The sequence below is a fragment of the Drosophila guanche genome, unplaced genomic scaffold, assembly GCF_900245975.1.
Source record: "Drosophila guanche unplaced genomic scaffold, DGUA_6, whole genome shotgun sequence".
Taxonomy (NCBI): domain Eukaryota; kingdom Metazoa; phylum Arthropoda; class Insecta; order Diptera; family Drosophilidae; genus Drosophila; species Drosophila guanche.
The window spans coordinates 450208-477006 of NW_022995762.1; the positions used below are offsets into that span (position 1 = coordinate 450208).

General features: G+C 42.6%; 1 protein-coding gene and 1 long non-coding RNA gene across 2 annotated transcripts; both read right to left on the reverse strand.

The window, feature by feature from the left end:
- Nucleotides 1–11901: 11901 nt before the first annotated feature.
- LOC117590906 lies at nucleotides 11902–25303 on the reverse strand. The gene is made up of 3 exons (XR_004574339.1): nucleotides 25269–25303; nucleotides 24379–24384; nucleotides 11902–12003 (listed from the first exon to the last, which is right to left on the reverse strand). It is a non-coding gene; the product is annotated as an uncharacterized LOC117590906 (long non-coding RNA).
- On the reverse strand, nucleotides 13488–14159 carry LOC117590905. The gene is given in 2 exon segments (XM_034283935.1): nucleotides 13488–13963; nucleotides 13965–14159. Coding segments are annotated over 2 exon segments (624 nt in total). The 5' UTR covers nucleotides 14123–14159; the 3' UTR covers nucleotides 13488–13497.
- Nucleotides 25304–26799: the final 1496 nt, after the last annotated feature.

Sequence of the window (26799 nt, forward strand, 5' to 3'; positions counted from 1 at the left end):
CATATTCATTTTCACGTTCCAATTCTCTATTAAATGCGTCATTCATTTCGCGATCTGGCGCTGGCATTCCTAACCTAACTAACAAACTGCCGCACATGAGGTAACACATATCTTCGATCAAGAGCAAAGTCTGGTTATGGATCTCCTCATTCACCTCAAGATCGTAATTTCTTGAGCTGACGCGAATTCGATGTAAAATATCTTCGGACATGTTATCTTTGTATTTGTTCCACAGGTCATGTGGGTTCGATGGGAACCATGTTGAAATGATGATAGCAAATAATGTGCGTATCTGACTTGGAGATGCAGAAATAATTGCTTCAGCGATTGTCGTGTCCCAACGAGTATCGTTTTCAAGCAAATTTAGCTCTTGACATGCTGCACGAAATGTGGGGCTCACGATACCATTAACAGTTCGCAGTGATTCAAATGATGTTGGCCCTCGAACATGTACCAGCAACAACCGCAAATAGAAACATTCATCTTTCTTTGGATGAACTGTGTAAATACGACCAAGAGCATCAATAGAACGCATATCACGATGACCAGGAACTGCATCGCCTTGCTTCCGACGTTGAAATTTCTTCGATGTAGCGTTCCAAGTATAATAACGTGGTATTTCTGAGTAAAGCAAAGGAACGCTTTGCTTTGACGGATCGAACGGATCGCTTTGACAAATCGCAAAGAAACTGGTCAGTGTTGTCTCTGGAGGTGTTTCGGCACGTTGAGCAGAATTCGACGCTGTGAAATATACTCTCTGACTGTTCTCTAAATGCACCCCCAAATGTAATTGCATTACGGCTTCGCTGGGAAAGATTGGATCTTCTAGGATGCGGCATTGTTATTAAAATGATTAATACAAAATTAAACAAATAAATAAAACAAATATTATATATGATTAAACAAATACAAATGAACAACAAATTAACTTTTTAGATAAATTCCTGAACACACACATGATGTCTTCAGAAAAAAATAAAGTTTTGGCTTTAAGCCCGCAACAAAAACCACATAAGTTGTTTTTAAGATGTATTCTGCTACTCGCGACAAAACCAATCCAACAAATCAAAAACCATGGCAATCGGTCCAGCCGTTCTCGAGTTATAACAAAATGTTGAACAAAATACGACTTTCTTTTATATATATTGAAGGCACAAACATTTTTTACAATGTACTGGACACAATTTTTTACACAATTTGTCCCACTTTCATGTCCGACTAGATCTGCGAAACCTCCTTGGTTCACCAAAGAGTTATCCAGTCTAAAAAATCTAAAATCAAGACTATTTAAAAAATCTCAAGAAGTTGGTTCTCCCTCTTCTCTTTCTAATTACTTAATAGCTCGGTCAAATTTCACTGTTCTTAATGCTCAATGCTATAGGAACTACCTCCTTCGATGCAGGATACGTTTTTCAAAGGACCCTAAACAGTTTTACAGCTTCGTAAACAGTAAGCGTAGAACGTCCGCACATCCATCCTCGCTATCATTTTTGAATATGTCGGCAAAGAATGATCAGGCAATCGCCTGCAACATTTTTTCAAACAACCTATTCCCAGCAAAGCTACCCAGGTCATATGTCTCCATATAGTTTACCAAGGTCGAATGGCATTTTCTGTCCTTTGTTTAATGAAGGCTCCTTACTTCATATACTTAAATTAGTTAAGCCGGTATTTTCACCGGGCCCTGACGGAGTTCCCGGCTGTGTACTCAGGTACCTTTGCTTAAACTATTCACTCTATCTATCCATTCTTCTAGCTTTCCCCCCATCTGGAAGGAATCCTTTATAATTCCTCTCCATAAGAAAGGTAGCAAGTCTGACGCTTAAAACTATAGAGGTATATCTAAGTTATCCGCTATTCCTAAAATGTTCGAGAAACTTGTAACTCCGCACTTGCAGCATCTCTGCAAATCACTTATATCTCCAGCACAGCACGGATTTATACGGCGACGATCAACAACCACTAATCTTTTAGAGTTCACCTCCTTTGTAATTAAAGGCTTCCAAGGTAACTTGCAGACGAATGTTATTTACACTGACTTCAGTAAGGCATTCGATTCTGTAAACCATTCTCTTCTTGCACAAAAGCGCGACCTTCTAGGGTTTCCGCCCAATCCGTTGAGATGGATTTCTAGCTACCTGTGTTCTAGGTCTCAAAGGGTCCTTTTCAAAAACTCCTTATCTTTACCTGTTATGGTTACTTCTGGAGTACCACAGGGTAGCCATTTAGGCCCCTTACTTTTCACACTCTTTATTAATGACCTGCCTTCTGTATTAACAAATTCTCTAGTACTTATGTATGCGGATGATGTTAAACTCTGTGTCCAGTATAAGGACATTTCATTTCACTCTCGGTTGCAATCAGATCTCAATAGCTTTCAGTCATGGTGCTGTGCAAATATGTTACAACTTAATGCCTCGAAGTGCAATGTAATGACTCGCTCCAGCCCCTTCCTGGCTTCATACACCCTCTACGGTAGTTCTCTTGAGAGAATTACATTGGTTGATGATCAAGGTGTTAAACTAGACCCCAAGTTAATATTTTCTGAACACATTTCTACCATGGTAAATAAAGCCATGGGTGTGCTTGGGTTTATAAAGAGGTGGTCAAAGGAGTTTGATGACCCCTATATAACGAAGACTCTCTATATCTCGCTTGTTCGTCCGATTTTAGAATACGGCTCATGTGTATCGTGCCCTCAGTACAACATACATCAGGACCGTATTGAATCAGTACAGAAAAACTTTTTATTATTTGCCCTACGGGGCCTTAACTGGGATGCAACTGTGAGACTGCCATCCTACCGTAGTGGACTTCTTTTAATAAATCTTCCATCCTTTGTTAGTCGTAGAAAAATGCTTGGTGTAATTTTTATGCACAACTTGATCAAGGGGGATGTAGACAGCCCTGACTTGCTGAGCCGCATAAACTTTACGATTTCCATTAGACCCACTAGAAACTTTATTCCTTTGTTCCTTCCACTATGTAGATCGAATTATGCCTCACACGAACCCTTTAGGGTTTTGTGCTCGGATTATAATTCCCTCTACCACATTATATCCTCAACTAACTCCCTTCCTCTTCTTAAATTTCTTATACTAGCCTACCTCTCCCGTAATTAGTTTCATTTTAGTTTTGTCTTGTTTGTTATTTTGGTCATTTTTGCTTGCTTAGCTATAGTAGCTCTAGTCTAGTTATGTTTAGCTCTAATTTTCCTCGAATATTAGCCTAACATCTATCTTTCCTGCATGCTCGCGACCGGTTCGGTTAATCGCGCCGCGCGTCATGCGGCAGCACCCCTCGGTCGGTTGGGCGGGAGGAGGGCTGCGTTCTGCTGGGTTCCGCGCGTAACAGGCTTTGGCTTGGTGTCGCATGGGCCACTTGATGGTGCAGTCATTGCAAGTCCAGGTCATATAGATTTATATTAAGAATTATAAAATTAAGAATATTTAAAAAATATTTTTCCAAAATAATAAATATTTACACAGTTTTTGGAGAGCTTTGGAAAAAATGTTAAGTCATTTTCTGTGGCCTCAAAACTGTAGAAGTGTTTATAAAATATAAGCTCGTCTTTTTATACCCGGTACTCGAAGAGTAAATAGGGTATATTTTATTTGTGGGGAATAACGGTTGTATGTAACGCACAGAAGGAAACGTTCCTGAACCCATAAAGTATATATATTCTTGATCAGCATCAATAGCCGAGTCGATTGAGCCATGTCTGTCTGTCTGTCCGTCCGTCCGTCCGTCCGTCCGTCCTGATGAGCGCCTGCATCTCAGAGACTATAAAAGCTAGAGCCAATAAATTTTGCATCCAGACTTCTATATGCTCACACTGTTACAAGTGTATTTCAAAAATGAGCCACGCCCCTCTCCGCCCCCGCGAAAACCACCCAAACCTACAATTTTGAAGATAAAAGAAACCTAAAAACGCCATTCCGTAGGGAACGACCATATCTATCAGATCACCAAATTGGGATCCGATTGAACTATTAGTATAGCCACAATACATTTTCAGTGGCTAAACACACCCTGTCCCGCAGCTTTTGTTGTTATTTTTTCACATTCACATTTACACTCTGCTTCCTGCAGTGTGCGGCAGCTGCCTCTCCCTCTGCCTTGTCTCTGCCCTTGCCATGACTCTGCAGTGTTTGGCTCTAGGGAAGGGGGGCGAGCTTAAGATGTAGATGACAGATGAAGAAAAAATTAAAAATTTGACATATAACCGCTTGAGTACAGATGTAGTACTGAGTGCCTGGTATAAAAGTTGTGACGCGTAAGAAGCGTCTTACCCGTCCCTTCTCGTTTTAATTGCCTGCTGCCCACTGTGGGCAAATAAGGGGCACTGACAGCAGATAATTTTCCTTGCAACACCTTGGTGCACTTATTCATTCACTTGCAAGACGTTCCATTCCGTCTGAGGCACAGCCACAGAAACAACAAGATGCAAACAACACACAGACAGCAATTCGTTTTCAACTTGAAAATAAGCAAAAAGTCTTATGAATGCGCACATGAAAAATGGAATATCGTTAAGGGCAATTTATAATGAAATACGCTCATCCGAGTGGAGAGTTGTGGACCGGAGGATGGGAGGAACTGGAACTAAGGATGTGGCAGGGGAGAACCAGCTGCAATAAGTTGCGCTCAGGCGGTCGCTGGCTTTTTTTATACCCGGTACTCGAAGAGTAACTAGGGTATATTGTATTTGTGTAAATAACGGTTGTATGTAACGCACAGAAGGAAACGTTTCCAACCCCATAAAGTGTATATATTCTTGATCAGCAATAGCCGAGTCGATAGAGCCATGTCTGTCTGTCTGTCTGTCCGTCTGTCCGTCTTGTTTGTCGGCTAGTTCTGAGAGACTATAAGAGCTGGAGCCACCAAATTTTGGCTCCGGACTGCTGTATGCTCACACTGAAACCAGTGTATTTCAAAAATGAACCACGCCCCCATCCGCCCCCGCAAAAGGCCGAAAACCTCCCAAATCTACAGTTTTGAAGATAAAAGAAAACTAAAAACGCCATTCCGTAGGGAATGGCCATATCTATCAGATCGCTAAATTGGAATCCGATGCGATTATTATTATAGCCACATTGCAGAAATTAATTTCCAGTGGCTAAACCCACCCTGTCCCGCAGCTTTTGTTGCTCTTTTTACATTCTCTCATTCACACTCTGCTTCTGCTTCACTCGGCCCGTGTCTCTGCCCTCCCCCTGCCGATTCCTCTTCCGACTTTTAACCCACCCCGTCCCGCAGCTTATATTTGTTTATTTTTTGTGTGCGGACGGTGCCTCTGCCTCTGCCGCGAGTCTGCAGTATGTTGGTCTAGGGAAGGGCGGCGAGCTAAAGGAGCGTGTTGGTGTGAGAAGTGTTGTAGATGTAGATGACAGATGAAGAAAAAATGTAAAATTTGACAAATAACCGCTAAGGTGCAGATGTAGTCCTGAGTGACGGGTATAAAAGTTGTGACGCGTAAGAAGCGTCCCACACTTCCCTTCTCGTTTACAGCTTTATTTTTCTTCTTTAGAAGCAGCACTAAAATTATGACCATGAGCAGGATATTGGGTTAAGGTTTTACCTTCTTTCTTACATTCTTGTGTGTGTGCTGTGTTAGTGTGCTGCCAATAAACTTTGTTGCCGCCGCGCGTTGCATTGGCGGATTTTTCGCTCCTTTCAGTGGCCTGTCGAAATGAAGCTGTTGGCCGTGTGCCAGACGAAAGCGGTATTACAATCAGAGCAGCAACAAAAAAAATATAAATAAAAGGAAATATATGTACATAAAGGATATTCATATGGAAATATGGTGAATCATTTCATTTTCATATGCGCATCGCCAGAGACAGAGAAAGGGAGGGAGTGAGAGAAAAAAACGAGAGTTACAGATGGTGCCCATAAATATAATTCCCGGACCGACTCCAGAGTCAGGGTTTGGGGCATACAGCCAAAGTCAGATCCACAGAGAGCTAGGGAAATTTATAGAGTTTGTTGCTCATGCTGTCAGGTGAAATAAATAATAAATTCGTTATATTCAGCGGATTCTCCTCGACGGCGGTGGCTATCAACAGCCCTGTCTCTGTCTCTCACTGTCTCCCCATCCCCCATTCCTTCATTGAATAGCCCAGCGACAATAACTCCAGGGGCGTATGATGAAGGCACGCCCACATTCAACAGTCCACCAGTCCCAACATTCAACATCGTGCTCTCTGCACAGCTGCAGTGTGGTTCCCCATTGGGCAGAGGGTGATGCAGGGAGGAAACAATTTTGAATTCAATGAAAGATGAAATCATTAAGTTTTCAGGCAATTGAAGGCGGCTTAAGTTGGGAAACGGAAAAGGCGCTGCCAGCTAGCCAGCTTTTAATCGTGTCAAGCCGCACAATGGGTCAGCAACTTTTGTATTGGAATTGGGCTTTGGGTTTGGAATTGGAACTGTGCCTCGGGTTTGGTTAAAGTGAGATGAGATTCGGTGTGGGGCTCTGTTATGACAACAGTTGAGACATTCACTGAAAAGTTGAGAAGAAACGGCAGTCCATGCGGGAAATAAGAACTCAATTAGCAGAGAAACGAAGGGAAACTCGGAGAGAAAATAAAATTAAGGACGTGTGAGACGCTTCTTACGCATCACAACCTTTATATCCGGTACTCAGTAGACATCTGAACCTTCTAGTTATTTTCAAATTTTATAATACAATAACCCTATTTACTCTTCGAGTATCGGGTATTAAAAAGAGCCGGTACGTGAGACGCTTCGTATGCGTCACAACATTTATACCCGGTACTCAGTCAGAATATACAGTTATGTTCACTGAAATAGTAGTGCCGTCAAAGACATTTTGAAGACACTTCCAGACTTTCAATTTAAACAAATTATACATTTTTGAACAGAGTGGAATGTAGGCTTTAGAAAATCCAAGACACATTTGCATTCCATCTTCTTGTATTCATAACTTTTAATGGATACCATTGAAATGGTCTGATCATTGAAACAGTAGTGTTGAGTGCAAGTACTTCAAAATAATTTACAACAAATAAAAAGGAAAAATAGGCCCCCCATAACTCTTCCTAGTAGTGAGGCCAGTGGTCCTTCCTCCTCTGCTCCATTCCCCTCTTCCCACTGCAATTCCTTGCAGTCAAAAAACTAACATCCCTCTTTGTAGCCTATCAAAATGCTCGCGGCTTACGTAGTAAGCTGAGCACTCTTTTTATGGATAGTTTCACATTTTCATCCCATGTTATTGTGTTTACCGAAACCTGGTTAAAGCCGGACATTCTTAGTTCCGAAGTTTTGGCAGATCGGTACACAATTTATAGGAATGAACGTTCGTCTCGACGTGGAGGAGGGGTTCTGATTGCAGTAAACTCTAACTTTACGTCGGAACTTTTCATAGTCCAGGTCTCACAAGACCTGGAATTCTTCTGTGTTAGACTGATTCTTCCCGGCCAATCTATTTATGTCACTTGCTCGTATATTCCACCGTCTTCGGATGTACTAATATACGAGCAGCATTTGTCTGCCTTAAAAACTGTTTCTTCCTCGCTATCATATAAAGACCATTTAATAGTTCTTGTGGATTTCAACCTGCCAGGTACTGTCTGGTCTTCGGTTAACGAGTCAAACAACCTTGTGCCCATGTCACGACATGAGTTTATTGATGGCTTATTAGACCTGTCCCTGTCTCAAGTCAACCATGTAAAAAACTCCTTGGGTCGATTGCTTGATCTGTGCTTTGTCTCGGATCCGACCGTAGCGTTGTTAACACGAGCACTCCCGCTCACTATACCTGAAGACTGCTATCATCCTACTTTCGAAGTGTCGATAGATATTGGACCTACTGTATCGGACCGTGCGGGTAGGCTATCTGAACGCGTCCGCTGCTTTCGTAAAGCCGAGTTTACGAAGCTCAATAACTTAATTCGAAATTTTGATTGGTCCGCTCTGTACTTGTGCAGTGACGTCATTGAAGGCACAAACATTTTTTACAATGTACTTGACACAAAACCTCCTTGGTTCACCAAAGAGTTATCCAGTCTAAAAAATCTAAAATCAAGACTATTTAAAAAATCTCAAGAAGTTGGTTCTCCCTCTTCTCTTTCTAATTACTTAATAGCTCGGTCAAATTTCACTGTTCTTAATGCTCAATGCTATAGGAACTACCTCCTTCGATGCAGGATACGTTTTTCAAAGGACCCTAAACAGTTTTACAGCTTCGTAAACAGTAAGCGTAGAACGTCCGCACATCCATCCTCGCTATCATTTTTGAATATGTCGGCAAACAATAATCAGGCAATCGCCGATCTTTTTGCACAATTTTTTCAAACAACCTATTCCCAGCAAAGCTACCCAGGTCATATGTATCCATATAGTTTACCAAGGTCGAATGGCATTTTCTGTCCTTTGTTTAATGAAGGCTCCTTACTTCGTGAACTTAAATAAGTTAAGCCGGTATTTTCACTGGGCCCTGACGGAGTTCCCGGCTGTGTACTCAGGTACTGTGCCGAGTCTCTGTGCGGACCTTGGCTTAAACTATTCACTCTATCTATCCATTCTTCTAGCTTTCCCCCCATCTGGAAGGAATCCTTTATAATTCCTCTCCATAAAAAAGGTAGCAAGTCTGACGCTAAAAACTATAGAGGTATATCTAAGTTATCCGCTATTCCTAAAATGTTCGAGAAACTTTTAACTCCGCACTTGCAGCATCTCTGCAAATCACTTATATCTCCAGCACAGCACGGATTTATACGGCGACGATCAACAACCACTAATCTTTTAGAGTTCACCTCCTTTGCAATTAAAGGCTTCCAAGGTAACTTGCAGACGAATGTTATTTACACTGACTTCAGTAAGGCATTCGATTCTGTAAACCATTCTCTTCTTGCACAAAAGCTCGACCTTCAAGGGTTTCCGCCCAATCTTTTGAGATGGATTTCTAGCTACCTGTGTTCTAGGTCTCAAAGGGTCCTTTTCAACAACTCCTTATCGTTACCTGATATGGTTACTTCTGGAGTACCACAGGGTAGCCATTTAGGCCCCTTACTTTTCACACTCTTTATTAATGACCTGCCTTCTGTATTAACAAATTCTCGAGTACTTATGTATGCGGATGATGTTAAACTCTGTGTCCAGTATAAGGACATTTAATTTCACTCTCGCTTGCAATCTGATCTCAATAGCTTTCAGTCATGGTGCTGTGCAAATATGTTACAACTTAATGCCTCGAAGTGCAATCTTATGACCTTTTATCGCTCCAGCCCCTTAATGGCTCCTTACACCCTCTGCGGTAGTTCTCTTGAGAGAATTACATTGGTTGATGATCTAGGTGTTAAACTAGACCCCAAGTTAAAGTTTTCTGAACACATTTCTACCATGGTAAATAAAGCCATGGGTGTGCTTGGGTTTATAAAGAGGTGGTCAAAGGAATTTGAGGACCCCTATATAACGAAGACTCTCTATATCTCGCTTGTTCGTCCGATTTTAGAATACGGCTCATGTGTATGGTGCCCTCAGTACAACATACATCAGGACCGTATTGAATCAGTACAGAAAAACGTTTTATTATTTGCCCTACAGGGCCTCAACTGGGATGCAACTGTGAGACTGCCATCCTACCGTAGTAGACTTCTTTTAATAAATCTTCCATCCTTAGTTAGTCGTAGAAAAATGCTTGGTGTAATTTTTATGCACAACTTGATCAAGGGGGATGTAGACAGCCCTGACTTGCTGAGCCGCATAAACTTTACGATTCCCATTAGACCCACTAGAAACTTTATTCCTTTGTTCCTTCCACTATGTAGATCNTGTTAAACTCTGTGTCCAGTATAAGGACATTTCATTTCACTCTCGCTTGCAATCTGATCTCAATAGCTTTCAGTCATGGTGCTGTGCAAATATGTTACAACTTAATGCCTCGAAGTGCAATGTAATGACTTTTTATCGCTCCAGCCCCTTCCTGGCTCCTTACACCCTCTGCGGTAGTTCTCTTGAGAGAATTACATTGGTTGATGATCTAGGTGTTAAACTAGACCCCAAGTTAAAGTTTTCTGAACACATTTCTACCATGGTAAATAAAGCCATGGGTGTGCTTGGGTTTATAAAGAGGTGGTCAAAGGAATTTGAGGACCCCTATATAACGAAGACTCTCTATATCTCGCTTGTTCGTCCGATTTTAGAATACGGCTCATGTGTATGGTGCCCTCAGTACAACATACATCAGGACCGTATTGAATCAGTACAGAAAAACTTTTTATTATTTGCCCTACGGGGCCTCAACTGGGATGCAACTGTGAGACTGCCATCCTACCGTAGTAGACTTCTTTTAATAAATCTTCCATCCTTAGTTAGTCGTAGAAAAATGCTTGGTGTAATTTTTATGCACAACTTGATCAAGGGGGATGTAGACAGCCCTGACTTGTTGAGCCGCGCAAACTTTACGATTCCCATTAGACCCACTAGAAACTTTATTCCTTTGTTCCTTCCACTATGTAGATCGAATTATGCCTCACACGAACCCTTTAGGGTTTTATGCTCGGATTATAATTCCCTCTACCACATTATATCCTCAACTAACTCCCTTCCTCTTCTTAAATTTCTTATACTAGCCTACCTCTCCCGTAATTAGTTTCATTTTAGTTTTGTCTTGTTTGTTATTTTGGTCATTTTTGCTTGCTTAGCTATAGTAGCTCTAGTCTAGTTATGTTTAGCTCTAATTTTCCTCGAATATTAGCCTAACATCTATCTTTCCTGCATGCTCGCGACCGGTTCGGTTAATCGCGCCGCGCGTCATGCGGCAGCACCCCTCGGTCGGTTGGGCGGGAGGAGGGCTGCGTTCTGCTGGGTTCCGCGCGTAACAGGCTTTGGCTTGGTGTCGCATGGGCCACTTGATGGTGCAGTCATTGCATATCAACGTCCAGAAGAATTTATGAGATATTTAAAACAGCAATAAAATTGGTACATTCTTTGACCGATAGGTTTCACAGCAAATTTTTCGAAAGTGGCACCTTCTTTTTCTAATACAGAGCGTTAAAACCCGAGTCTTGGTTAAAGTCGGAAGAGTCTTCGCCAGGGGGAGGGCAGAGGCAGGGGCCGAGTGAAGCAGAAGCAGAGTGTGAATGAGAGAATGTAAAAAGAGCAACAAAAGCTGCGGGAAAGGGTGGGTTTAGCCACTGGAAATTAATCTCTCCATTGTGGCTATGATCTGATAGATATGGCCATTTCCTACGGAATGGCGTTTTTAGTTTTCTTTTATGTTCAAAACTGTAGATTTGGGAGCTTTTCGCCCTTTTGCGGGGCGGAAGGGGGCGTGGTTCATTTTTGAAATACACTTGTTTCAGTGTGAGCATATAGCAGTCTGGATGCAAAAATTGGTGGCTCTAGCTCTTATAGTCTCTGAGAACTAGCCGACAAACAGGACGGACAGACGGACAGACAGACATGGCTCTATCGAGTCGGCTATAGATGCTGATCAAGAATATATATAGGATGCAAAATTGGTCGCTCTAGCTCTTATAGCCTCTGAGTACTAGCCGCTATCAGGACGGACAGGTGGACGGACAGACAAACATGGCTCAATCGACTCGGCTATTGATGCTGATCAAGAATATATATACTTTATGTGGTCGGAAACGTTTCCTTCTGTGTGTTACATACATCCACTTTGTGCACAAATACAATATAACCTATTTACTCTTCGAGTACCGGGTATGAAAAGATTTATGAAACAAGAGATTACATATATGTATATGATTACATATATGAATAATCAAATAAAATGAATTTCCTTGGCGTCAAAACTATTTTAACAATAGTATCTTTTAAATTGCTTGGAAACTCGAGAAAGTGTTTTTTTTTTTTTGGTTTTGAAACAGCAGTAACCTTATTTCAAATCGTACATCGAATATAGAACGAGAAGGGACGTGTGAGACGCTTCTTACGCGTCACAACTTTTATACCCGGTACGCAGTAGGACATCTGTAGCTCAGTGGTTCTATTCAAATTTTACATTTGCTCTACATATGCTTTCTACATCTAAATCTACATCACTTCTCACGCCAACCCGCCCTTTTAGCTCGCCCCTCTCCCCTAGAGCTAACACCTCACGAAGCAGAGTGTGGATGAGAGAATGTGCAAAATGCAAAAAATGCTGCTGGATGGGGTGGGCGCAGCCAATTCGATGATCTGACAGATATGGCCATATCCTACGGAATGGCGTTTTTAGATTTCTTCTTTTTTTAAAACTGTCTATACCGCAGATTTTCGAGATTTGCGTGTGCAGAAGGGGGCGGGGCAAAATTTTGAAATACACTTATAGCAGTGAGAGCTTACAGAAGCCTGGATGCAACATTTGGTGGCTCTAGTCTCTTTTATAGTCTCTGAGAACCAGGCGCTCAACACGACGGACGGACAGACGAACGGACAGACATCAAGAATATATATACTTTGTGTGTTACATATTTTCTCCACAAACACAACATACCCTTCTTTTACCTATTTACTCTTCGAGTACCGCGTATAAAAATTCCTTTTAACATTATATGTGAAAGTTTTCCCCTATAAACAAAGATTCTAACAAATCAGACATCCCCTTAGAGATTCCCTCAGAAATATTTCCCGAAGACAGACAGACACGCACTTAGGTAAATATATCAATTTCGTTGATGGCCCCACAAACGAGAGACAAAAAATCTTCCTGCTAAAACTCTCCTGTATCCCCCTAGCTATCTCCCTGCCCCTTTGCCCACTGCCCCCAGCCCATGCTCGTTGGCCGATATCGCAGAGGCGCCTCATTAGCTGCTGCATTCGATGAGGCCTAACAAGCCACTTAATTTAAATTTAAATTTAAATATCCTTGCTTTGCGTGTCGTCCTAGCAGCGCCAGTTTCTGTGGGGGGAAACGTAGTTTGTCTTCGTAGCGTTTTGGGCCCCTGAACCTGTCCCGGGCAGTGTTGTTGTCTGACACGATGGCAAGAGATTTATTTTGGGTATTCTATGGGCGACTAAAGTGCCCTGTCAACGTAGCAGTTGCGTTCATACGTTGCCCCTGCCAACCAAACAACATTGAGGGCAACAGCGATGGTGGTCTCCTTGGAGACTCACAGCGAGTGAGCGGGAGAGAGCACTTGACACCCAAAATTGATGCACAGCTGCAGCACCGCACCGAGACCGTGCCACATTAATTAGGCAAAATATTGACATGCTGATGTGTGGTGTTGGCTATTGATTTATGCATCTCGCTCCCCGCCTATTGGAGAATTTTATTGGATTATTTTCAAATACGATTATGTGTGGATGCTATCGTGTGGTGTGTGGCATGTGAGTGTGTGTGGTGAATCTATGTGAGTTTTTTGGGCAGCATTATGGATGAACTTCTGTGGATATTACCTTTTTACTCTTGCCCTTTTTGCCGCAAGTGTTGAATGGACTGAGGCGTAGCATCAAGTGAAGCAGAGCATCCCATCGGCCTCTGCCTAGAAATCAAATAATGTTTCGGTTTAGGCTACATTAAAAGCTGTTCAAAAAACTCTCAGAGACTGCCAGACTTAAGCTACATTTTTTGTTCTTACCATACTTTTGTTTGCTGCAATTTCTTCCCATATTTTGAGAATCTAAAAGTTCCTCAGAATTGGTCTTTAAATACTTTGATGCCAAATCATTAGACACCTTTGATGCCGTATCATTGGAAATGTGTTTGCCCAAAATCGAAAGCTTTTCGCTGTCCGTTAGATGCAGAGAACTTTTCGTGGATTGTTTCAGTTTGAAACATCTTTGTTGCAGCGCATTGCCCTCTTCGATTAACTTTTCATAGCTCCTGAGCAGCCGTCGCACATCCACATTCTATAGCTCCTCGGGCAACTCGTGGAGATCATTCAGCTGCTGCGAGGTCTTGCGAAGATCCTCGAAGCCCTGAATTAGTCTTTTGATATTAATATGGCCGGACCTCGAAGTCGAACTGCCTTTTAGTTCACCCCGGAAGGTCTCCCCCACAGGGGGAGGTGCTCATCCGGATGAACATATCTGTGGCCTGGTGCTCCCGCAACTCGCGGAGTTGAGTCTTCAGCTCGGCGAGGTAGGCCAATTCGCTGGCTGTTGGCGGCTCGGTTGCCATTTTCAGTTTTGTGTAGGTCATCAATCACAAGGCAACCCACCCACAATAAACAGAGAATTTTGCGTCTGGATTTATTGCGAGTTTGATAAAAGAAGTAAGGAAAAAGTCTACTCGGATTGGATTGTACCAAAATATTTCGACTGGTGTTTTGGCCTATTACTCGATATTTTTATGAGCCTCAAATTGAGATATCGGTGGCGCGGCGCCGGTGGTTCCTAAATGAGTTGTAACCCACAGCCTCTTGCCTCAAAAACAATTGATAGAGCAGGATATATACACCTCTCTATATGTATATCTTTAGTTTAGCCTTTTACTCGTTTCGGCTTGGGATTGTGATGGTGGGCAGGGGATTGGGGGTTAGGAATTTCACGAGGAAAAACGTGACGCTACAGGGGCGTGACTGCTGTTGATTTCACCTGAAGGTACTGCACTGTAATCTCCCCCTTACAGCCTCCTGCAGCAGCAGCAGATCCCCAGACCTCTTTTCGATCCCACCTCCTCCTTCTGGACTCTGTGCAATTGTTGTTTTCATATTTTAATGCTTTTTTGAGTTGGTAGGCGTGCTACAACACGATTCTTTGGCCCGATAAGCTGTTATTTTTATGGCCCCGCTGAATCGGATCGACGCGGAGTGCCTGGGCACTGGGAGTACAGTGGGAGTAAGGAGTACGGAGTGGACTGCTATGCTCTGTGGTGTGGTGTGGGCTGGCTGCCGACTTAAAGAAGTTGAAATTATTACACCGCAATTGTCTTGATCGTTGATTTATGTGCGCTTTTGTTGTCGGCTCTTTGGGTCTTTGGCTCTCGGCACGGCACTCTCAAATCCGTTGTATATTTTTCTTGGTAAAGTTTTGGGCCAGGAGGCAAATTTGTGTGGCTGTTGATATTTATTAGCCCCGTTCGGGGCATCAATTGTGTATTTAATATGGGAAGTTGATTTTGCCTCTCATTAGCCACCGCTTTTTTTGCATCCAACCACCTTCCTTTTGTTGGTTTTTCCATATATCTCGTTTGTTTCTTTATTATCCTCCATATACCCGAAGAGTAAATAGGGTATATTGTATTTGTGGGGGGAACGTTCCCAAACCCCACAAAGTATATACATATGTACATCTATTCTTGATCAGCATCAATAGCTTATTCGATATGGCTTTGTCAGTCCGTCCCTCCGTCCGGTTGTCCGTCCCGATGAGCGACTAGTACTCAGAAACCAGAAGAACAACAGCCACTATATTTTGCATCCAGCCTACTGTACTATCACACTGTTAGAAGTGTGTTTCTAAATTTCGCTCCCACAAAGGACGAAAAAGTTCTACATCCACAATACTGAATATAGGAGACAACTAAAAATTCAGCTCCGTAGATAATGGTCATATCTATTAGAGCCCCGAATTGAGATCGGCTCAGATCCTTATTATTGCCAGAATGAAGAAATGTATTTTTAGTGGCTTCCGTCCACCTCTTCCAGCAGCTTAGTTTATGCTTGCTTATTGTTGCCATTCTTTCTCGCTCGCACACGCTGCCTCATGCAGTGCGTGGCTCTGGGGGAGGGCAACAAGCTAAAAGTACATGTTGGTGTGGGAAGTAATGTAAATGACAGAATTAAAAGAAAATGTAAAATTAGAAAAACGTATAAGGTTAAAATTCTCGTGTTTAGCCAACAACGAGTTGTTTGCTTAGTGATCCATGCTTCTGTAAGCTCTCACTGCTATAAGTGTATTTCAAAATTTTGCCCCGCCTCCTTCTGCACACGCAAATCTCGAAAATCTGCGGTATAGACAGTTTTAAAGAAAGAAGAAATCTAAAAACGCCATTCCGTAGGGAATGACCATATCTATCAGATCACCGAATTGGCTGCGTCCACCCACATTTTGCACATTCTTTCATCCACACTCTGCTTCGTGAGGTGTTAGGCTCTAGGGGAGAGGGGCGAGCGAAAAGGGCGGGTTGGCGTGAGAAGTGATGTAGGTGTAGATGTAGAAAGCATATGTAGAACAAATGTAAAATTTGAATAGAACCACTGATTCGATACAAGTCCAATCTCCGTGCAGCTTATCTGCAGCGGCTGACACGAGTTTCGATGGCTACGATGGCGATGGCGATGCCGATGTTAATCAGCAACCAGCTCACGGACGCGGAGACGTACGACCGATGCAACATGCGGTGCGCTGCACCGCACAGAGATCCCGTCGAGATCGCATTAGGCAAGGGGCAGAAAAGGGCATTAGGCAAGAGGAAGGGGAAAATAAGCAAGTTGCAAACTGTTGGCGGCATCGCCATTGATTTCACTTCGCGACCCCGTTAGCGCTTTTCGAATCGTTTTTACCTGCAACATTTTGTGTGTCTTTTCTCGTTTCCCCCCCCCCCCCCCCCCCCCCCCCCCCCCCACTACCCACTAGGACACAGGGGGGGCCACCCAGCGACACACAGGCAAGACGATATCGCATCTCATGATCCTCCCTCGCGACCACCCNTCAGCCCTGCTCGCTTAAGTGGTTTTAGCTGGATGAACTTTAGCTGGAGATTAAAACTAAAATCGTACATTCAATACGTCTCTAAATGGTTAATGAGGTCGATCTTGACAGGGGAAAGGGCATAAGGAGCAGGCCTAAATTATTTTAAAGCTTTATAATATTCTTTATAATTTATTTATATGTCTTTATAATTACCATTCTATGAAGAGAACTGGGAGAGTTATTGTATGAGTTACTTGCAAGATTTGCCCTCCATTTTCTTTGATACAATTCTTGCAACCTTTATCCTCTATTTCCTTAAATTTAAACGTCTTATAATTACATTTAAATCCAAATAGAATAATTGATAATGAGGTTATATTGATTTGCGGACACATGGACACACAGCATATGGAATGCAATCAGTGTACACACATCCGAAATGTCGACGCCTAGTCAAATATTAAACACACTCACGAGAGTGAGATTGTCATGGTTCCGCGGAACATGTTCCAACAATTGTAAACTGACATAACAAATAGTTCTAAGAATTCGTCATACTTGCATGCCACCAGAGGCTGAAACACGAACACGAAGCACACGCCCACATTTTGGACAGTGCCATGCGAGCAGGAGCATGGGCAGGGGCTGGGGAAATTATGTGCCTTGTGTGTTCACTTTGATGTTGCACCGACGGACGGACATGCACGTTGGCAGACGTCTGTTCACCTAATTATCACACTTTTTGAGGCCTCGTAAAAGCGAGACGAGACGAGAATCAACCCAAAAAGGTAATGAGAGGGCGGACGGACAGAGTTTCGTTTTCCATGGGAATGAAACGTGAAACATAACGTGTTCCATTCCGTTTCGTTTCGTTGCATTGGTCTCTCAGTTGGGAAGCATCATAAACCTATAAAAGCGTGAAAGGATAGGAGCGGGCCACATCAAAGGGGCTCGCCTAGCATATGATATATATATATTTAAGACAGAGTAGGAGTGCGGGAGCGAGGTTCCATGGGGTATAATTAGAATGACTTTGCGTTGATCTACAAAGGGAGCGTCTTTTTGGTAGTTGAATATGATATTTACATAAAAAATCTATCCACGGAAACGAATCGACAAATCGAACTAATCAAAAGTTACCTACAACTTGATTATCGATTGAAGTTAGTTCTCGCAATGGCTCGACCCCTTCCGAACCAATTTCCAGCACACCTTACCCATTCCTTTTTTATTTATAAAAATATAGCCCCTCTCTTGTCCATTTATCAAGCAAAAGAATTGGAATACTTACCCCCAGGCCAACTTCATTTGAGATTTCTTGTATTAGTTTCAGTGTAGCAGCCAAATTAGCGGCAATTTACATCCGCTAACGAGAGAGTGAGAGCCACGGCGCTGGGGGAGAACTGACTTATAATCTATGGGATTTACGAGAAGCCAAGAGAAGGCAGGAAAGAATTAGACCTTAGTCCGGCGGGAAATGAAAAATCCCGACCAACGGCAAAACCGCCAGCTACACTTGCACATGCTAACTAATAAATTTCATTGATGTGTCTATTTTCGGCTGCCCCCAATTACTCAACCCCTCCTCTTTAGAGCCCTAAAGAGCCTCCTCCAAGTGCCAGCCTGCAGCGGAAGCAATTTGTAGCTACAAACTGTAATTTCCCAACTAAGACCTGTTCCCTGTAACGTCGCTGGGCCAACGCCTCCTCCTCTTCTGATATTCCTCCAACCAAATAAAAAAGACGTCGATAATTCTTAAGGCAACGGCGCGAAAATCGGGCAAGTTTTCGCTGTCAGTGGTCGGTTCTAATAGGGGTAGGGGAGGGAGGACCGGCGTGTTGGCTTCACAAAGCAATTGCTGCACATTTTATTTAACCTTCTTTATGGCCTCATTATGTGCCATACACCCCGTCCGGCACCAGGACCGGGACCGGCGCCGAGGCCGGGGCGTGCAGGCAAAATATATATCTTTGCCGCAATTCTCCGGAATCGGGTATAGCACACTCTTGACTTGTGGGGAACAGAAGTCGCTTCGGGAGCCGAAGGGATGGCAAAATGGGTGCGAAATGTCTGGCGGAAATGAGGCTACGAATCAAGCAAATAAATGTTTTATAAAATGTTTCCAGCACACACAAAATAACTACTGGGGAGGAGTACAGTTCCAGACCCAGCTCTGGACCTGGCCCTGGCTCCAGCTCCATCCCCAACGTTTCTCCGAGCCATTAAAATTAAATTTATCGTTCGCAATGTTTTAGGGTATTCGAAATTTCGTACAAAATGGAGTTACTTGGCACTTTGGTAGCAAAATGAATGCAACTCCAACCCAGTCAAATAAACTGCTACTTTGTCTCTTAATATTTCCACTAGAGAGCCAGCGAGAGTCTCTGCCACACATATTATTAACGATGATGTCTCTTTTAGAGTGGTTTTTAGAAGGACTGAAAAAATAACAGAATATCCTAAATATTACTGATTTATTCTATGCTTTAAATTTAATATCTTAACGTCTCTTGTTGATATCTTTATCGCCTGTCGATGCTTTCTTTTGCCTTGTTTTAAATTTACCATATATCAATTCCAATCAAATTGTTTTAGGCAAAAAGAAGAGGACCCTACTATAACTCTTTTGAACTGCAAGTGCCAGGAGTGCAGAGAGTTAAATGCAGTTAAGCAAGGGGGCAACTTGTGGCCATAAATTTGTGCACAAACGCGCAAAAGTGGAGAAAATACAACACCGAAAAATGGTAAAAAGGCCAAAAGTGGAGGCAAGTCTGTCGCTGAATGCCTGTTTGCCTATAGTTTTACAGTTTTACAAACAGGAGAAGAGTCCTGCTTTGGGGCCGGTTCTACGTACAGTATCTGTTTCTGAGTGTGTGTTTGTGTGTGTTGGGGCGATATCTAGCGCACTTTCAGCGCGACGATAAATTTCCCAGCCAAATGTGTAAATTATAAATACGAGCAATTATTTTAGCTCTACTTAACAAATTACCATGCCATAGCATATGGGGCAAAAGGTATAAATTACCGACTTTTACGACTTGCGGAAATTGTATGGCGACGATGACCGAAACCACCGAGACGATGCAAGCAGGTTATGCCCCGTGCCCCGTACCCCATGCCAATTTTCACCATGTGGGTCCATGTGTGTGCCGGGGGGTTTTTGCTTCTATGCAAGTGTTTGTGCGAGTGCCTCTGCTTAATTGTGTGTTTAGGTGATTATACTTAATTGTGTGTGTGTCAGGGCCAAGAACGAAAGCGTCGACGTCGGCATGCTTCCTAGCATCCTCTCCCTGTCTGTTGGAACTTCCTGGCTCGTTCTACGCTGCAGAGTCTGGGCTCTCTCCACATTTTCGTTTGGGTTGCGGTGTAAAACTTATCGAATCAACTTTTAAGCAGCGCAAATGACGTTTCGGCGGTGCTAGAGGTGAGACTACGAGTTTTTGGAGGAGTGGGAGCCTTGGGCGTTGAGGGTGCACTTCTAACCTCACTTGATAACTTGATAACTTGCGAGTTGGTTGTAGGGAAGGGGGAAACACTGACTTTTGGTCGTGTGGAAAAGAGGATGCCGAGTGCGGTATCTGTTTAATTGCATTGTTAAGATTATGTTGTTTTGTATCCTTATTTCCTGTGGTGCTTGCAAGTTTGTGGATTATGGGAACGGATTAGCAGTTGACTATTTGCCAATATTTCGGGTGTTTATTATACCCGGTACTCGAAGAGTAAATAGGGTATTTTGTATTTGTGGGGAATAACGGTTGTATGTAACGCACAGAAGGAAGCGTTTCCGACCCCATAAAGTATATATATTCTTGATCAGCATCAATAGCCGAGTCGATAGAGCCATGTCTGTCTGTCCGTCTTGTTTGTCGGCTCGTTCTCAGAGACTATAAGAGCTAGAGCCACAAAATTTTGGCTCCGGACTGCTGTATACTCACACTGAAACCAATGTATTTCAAAAATGAGCCACGCCCCTTCCGCCCCCGCAAAAGGGCGAGAACCCCCCAAATCTACAGCTTTGAAGATACAAGAAAACTAAAAACCATTCCGTATGAAATGGCCATATCTATCAGATCACCAAATTGGGATCCGATCGGATCATTATTATAGCCACAATGGAGAAATTAATTTCCAGTGGCTAAACCCACCCTGTCCCGCAGCTTTTGTTGCTCTTTTTACATTCTCTCATTCACACTCTGCTTCTGCTTCACTCGGCCCCTGCCTCTGCCCACCACCTCCCGTTGCCCCAACCGTCTTTTAACTCACCCCGTCCGCAGCTTATATTTGTTTTTTTTTGTGTGCGGTCGCTGCCTCTGCCTTTGACGCGAGTCTGCAGTATGTTGGTCTAGGGAAGGGCGGCGAGCGTGTTGGTGTGAGAAGTGTTGTAGATGTAGATGGCAGATGAAGAAAAAATTTAAAATTTGACAAAACACCGCTGAGGTGCAGATGCACTATTGTCCCAATGACCAGTTTTGGTGGCTGTTTACGCCAATTAGCCAAATTATGGCCCGGAGCAATTAGTATTTTGTATAAGTAAAATGAATTTGTAGCATTAAGCTATTGAATTGTTGCATTTACGACACACTGACAGAAGCTTGTTGCTATAGAACATACATGTGATATGTGAATACGATAGAGAATGAGGAAGAACATGCATTTAATAGGTGAATATCGAAATTGAAAAGAAGAAGAGATTAAATTGATTTGAATTCCGACTCGGTCGAACAGCAGCACTTGGCTGTTAAAAGTTAAAACCAAGACACGCTTTTAACGCTCTGTATTAGAAAAAGAGTGACCATCAAAGTTGCGTACGAGAAATTTGCATAGATGGCGCCACTTTCGAAAAATCTGCTGTGAAACCTAGCGGTCATTATTGTACAGAATGTGCAGGGAAAAAGTACCAATATTATTTCTGTTTTAAATATCTCATAAATTGGAAAATACGATTAACTGGTCCAATTTTTTTGATGCATTTTATTTCGTAGGCTTTTTACTACGTGTTTTGTAATGTGAACGATATCTAGTGGTTGGCGATGTCTTCTACATCTAGATGTAGTCCTGAGTGCCGGGTATAAAAGTTGTGACGCGTAAGAAGCGTCTCACACGTCCCTTCCCGTCGTTTTTGAAATTATCACATTAAGTTACACATTGACTTTGAAAGGAATTTCATAGTGCAAAAATCTGGCAACCAAATGATAAGCAAAATAGTTTAGTTTTGTTAGTTGAATAAAATTCAAACCCCCACTCCAAACTCTTTCCACTCCCACCCATGGCACACTCATACATTATATTTGCAAATAACTTAGATAAATCAATTACACCACTAGTTAATCACAACACAAACCACAGTACACTCCCATCCGACATCATGCAGTGAAGTGGCTTAGGGGCAAGCCCCTCTGGCTAGTTCATTCCATCAAAGTTCCTGTCCAACTGTTCCCGCAACCCCTCCTCACTCATCGACTATGGCGCTGGCAGCGAGCCATTAATCATTTTCACAAGCAGCCAAGTCGCAAGACTTGATTCAAGTTTTGATTTGTTTTTGTTGGGTAGAGGAACAAAAGAACAAGCAAGAAAATTTGTGAAACGCTTCGTATGAGGCACAAGTTTTATACCCGGTACTCAGTCAGTATATCTGCACCTTAGTGGGTTTTTTCAAATTAAACATTTCAAATTTTTTCTACATCTATCATCTACATCTACATACATCACTTCTCCCGTCAACACGCCCTTTTATCTTACCACCTTCCCCTGAAACGCACACTATATGAGGCAGAGTGTGCGAGCGACAAGGAATGTCAACAAAGAGCAAGCATAAGAATAGCTTCTGGCTATAATTATCATCCAATTTAATCCCGATTCGGTGACATGATAGATTCTTCCTTCCTTCCTGGTTCAATTGCGTTTTTAGCTTTCGACCTTTGTCGTGGAGGAAGGGGGCGGGACTAATTTTTACACTTTTATTAGAGTGATTTCACATCAAAATGGAGGCAAAACTCGGTGGCTCTAGCTCCTAAAGTCTCTAAAAACTAGCCGACAAAGAAGACGTTAATGCTGATTAAGTATATAATTACTTTTTTGGGTCGGAAACGTTTCCTTCTGTGTACACTTTCGAGCACAAATACAATATACTCTATTTAGTTTTCGAGTACCGTGTATTACAAAATGAATATTTTTCGTTGCTTCTAACGCAACGCTGGACACAAGATTGATGTGAAATTTGTGTTGGGTCCTCTAGAATATGCTAGCTCTTGGCAAGCAAGCGGCAGTCGGTGGCAGTCCTGTGGCAGTATCCCCCATGCCCCCACTTTGATAATCTTTCTTCATCATTCTTTTTTGATAATCACTTTGAAACCGAGGAGCAATTGATTTGAAAAATTCTAGCGCCAGCCAAAACGAGATTTCAATTCGAAAAGTGCTCGACACTCTCTCTCTTACGGACAACCCTATCTCTCCAGACGACATTGAGTGCGAAAAATATTGTGGCCGTAAAATATTTTGTATTTTGGGTTAACTTGCGCCTTGCCTTTGCCTGCGACTCTGACTTTGGCCCTGACTATTCTGTGCTCTCTGGCTCTGACTCTGACTCCGAGTATGAGTCCGACTGTGGCTCTGGGATGCCAGACATTCCGGCACGCCATATATCATTTCAGCTTTAAGGGTTGTTGATGGCCTCCATAAATTATATTTGCACGCGATTCGCCTTCAAACTACTGCGCCAAAAATATAGATATGTACATACATCCCATGGAGGTGGGACGAAACCCGAATACGGAATGCCGAGAGCAATTGCAGAGCGCATTTCATTTACATAACTAGGATATATTTCTTTTTCCATTTACTTTTTCGTGGTTAGAGTTGCAGCTGTCTCCAAGGGCGTTTTCTTCATCGGGCGGAGGGACAGGAGAGAAAGGAAAGGGCTAAAAGATGTCTATTTATATAATATAATATAATATAATATAATATAATATAATATAATATAATATAATATAATATAATATAATATAATAAAATATAATATAATATAATATAATATAATATAATATAATATAATATAATATAATATAATATAATATAATATAATATAATATAATATAATATATTATAATATAATATAATATTATATAATATAATATAATATGTGTCTTCGTCGATCTCTCCAGCCTGCCCTTAGTTATTCTGTCTTCGTACAGAAGCTCCACAACTAATTAAACCCATATACGCTTAACATCTACGTCTAATAGTACTGGTACATCTACACATAACATTGTACATACTCGTCAAATCGCTATTAAATAATTTGTACATTTTCTTGCATTGAACCCTCTCGGCATTTTTATTAAACATTCAACAGCTATTAAAAACGCTTAGTAGCTCAACAGCTTTTTTATACCCGGAACTAGAAGAGTAAAAAGGGTATATTGTATTTGTGGGGAAAATTGGTTGTATGTAACGCACAGAAGGAAACGTTATAGATCCCATAAAGTGTATACATATATACTTGATCAGCATCAATAGCCGAGTCGGTAGAGCCGCCCGTCCGTCCGTCTGTCCGTCTTGTTGAGCGCCTGGATCTCAGAGACTATAAAAGCTAGAGGCGCCAATTTTGCATCAAGATGGCATACAGTCACACTCTTGTAAGAGTGTGAAATGTCCTGTATCCACAATTTTGATGATAAGAGAAACTAAAAACGCAACGTATATACATATGTACTAATGAGAACCGGGTATATACAAGTTGTGACGCGTAAGAAGCGTCTCACATGTCCCTTCTCGTTTTTAAATTATTTATAATTCTTTTTTGTATAGGTACTAGACAGAAACTACTTCCTTAACCTCTATTTTTCCACATTTTCCTAAACATTTATCAGAATTTCTAGATCATTTTATACACCCCAACTGCTAACCCAATTCCCAATAAATATTTTGCACTCGGCAGGGGCATCAATCAAACAGGCCTGCCGTTTTCAAAGATACTCCGCTCCATCCATCCATTCCCTTTCCTAATGCCCGATGCGAACCTCATTATAGTGGCGGGTCATTACTCAGCTGGACACCGACAAGTCGCTGCCTGCCTGCCTGCCCAGCCTTCAGTCCTCCCCCTCAAATACCTCAAATTCCCTCTCTATATATGGCGAGTATATCCCGCTGCGGTCAACAAAGTCCATGACTTTATTAATTGCTGCTCATTAGCGCTCTGGGATCATCAATCAAACTGACCGAAACAGAGTCCCCGGAATTCATACGAGTATATCCACCACGAGTAAGAGATACTGGTAGGGGAACTGCGCTACACGATGACCCACAGATGCAGATAAATCATAATTTAGTGGCAGACAAGTGCAGATAAGCCTGGTGGCTGCCGTCGCCTCTAAAAAACTGCAGACAGGGCGCACATGGGCGACTTTCACTCTCTCTCCCTCCATCTCTCTGTTTTTGGGCGCCTCGCAAACTTTGTCGCCATCGGACATTATCGCCATTTCTAATCGAAGGCTCAGGCACGGCATCGAAGCACCAGGCTCCAACAACAACAAAAACGAGAAGGGACGTGTGAGACGCGTCACAACATTTTTACCCGGCACTCAGTACTACATCTGCACCTTAGCGGTGTTTTGTCAAATTTTAAATTTTTTCTTCATCTTTCATCTACATCTACAACACTTCTCACACGAACGCGCTCCTTTAGCTTGCCGGGCTTCCCTAGATCCACACACTGCAGACTCGCGGCAGAGGCAGAGGCCGAAGCAGAGTGCGAATGAGAGAATGTGAGAAAAACAAATATATGCTGCGTGACGTGGTGGGTTAAAAGTCATCAGAGGCAAAGGCAGAGGGGCGGCAGAATCAGGGGCCGAGTGAAGCAGAAGCAGAGTGTGAATGAGAGAATGTGAAAAGTACAACAACAGCTACGGGACAGGGTGGGTTTAGCCACTGCAAATTAATTTCTTCATTCTGGCTATAATAATGATCCAATCGGATCCCAATCCTCAATCGGATTTGGTGATCTGATAGATATGGCCATTCCCTACAGAATGGCGTTATTAGTTTTCTTTTATCTTCAAAATTGTAGGGAGGTTTTTCCCCTTTTGCGGGGGCGGAAGAGGGTGTGGCTCGTTTTTGAAATACACTTGTAACAGTGTGAGCATACAGAAGTCTGGATGCAAAATTTGGTGGCTCTAGCTTTTATCTTCTCTGAGATCCAGGCGCTCAACAAGACGGACGGACAGACGGACGAACAGACAGACATGGCTCAATCGACTCGGCTATTGACGCTGATCAAGAATATATATACTTAATTGGGTCGGAAACATTTCCTTCTCTGCGTTACATACACCCACTTTTCCACACAAATACAGTTGACCCTATTTACTCTTCGAGTACCGGGTGTAAAAATGCAATCAGACTTGGGAGAGCCCTTTATTGGTTTCCTCTATCTGAGCTGCTGAACTGCCTGAACTGCCGCTCGGCTTTTCCAAAACGCAAGCGCAAACTCTTGAAAGTCTTAAAAGAATATTTTATTGAGTAACTTTCCCTTGACCATATGAAACGATGTGTGCATTTTGATTACTTTTTCATTATAATTCCAATTATCGGTAGTTGCTTGATTGCCTTTCCCTTTCCCTTTTAACTGTCGTTAAAATAGAGTCGTCTGACCCACCGTCTGACCCACCAATGGCTAATAGCTGACAACGATTTGAAGTTTTAATTTGGGTCTCGCTTGTCTGGCGACAACGGTCGCAGTCGTTCAACTTCTTCTTTTGGCGCCCTGTCACGAGGCGACTCTAATTAACCACACAAGTATGTAGAGCACTGTCAGAAAATGCACCGTCATTCTAGCCGCAGAAAATCTCGTCGTCGTCGGCCCACATACAGAGGGCTAGCAAAGACCAAGAGCGCAGCCCGCGACAGCGGCTCATGTTTATAATGCTCATAATTCACAAACGAAAATTCAATTGGCCAAAGCTTCAGCACTCGACTTGAGTCGGTTCTGGTCTTGGACCTAGACCTGGACCTGGAACTGGAACTGGAACCCTGGTACTCTTGTGCGGTCAAAGTGCCATTAATAAATTAAACCCATTTAACATGCGTCATAAATTTATAAACAATACACCCAAAGCTAATTAGCCGACACGAAAATTGCTACGAACGTGGTCCAAAAGGGGAGCCAGAGCACAAAAGACACAGACATAAAGTTGGAGTTGGAATGTTGAAGGCGAAGTGAAAAGAAGAGAGAAAGGGGCATATTGT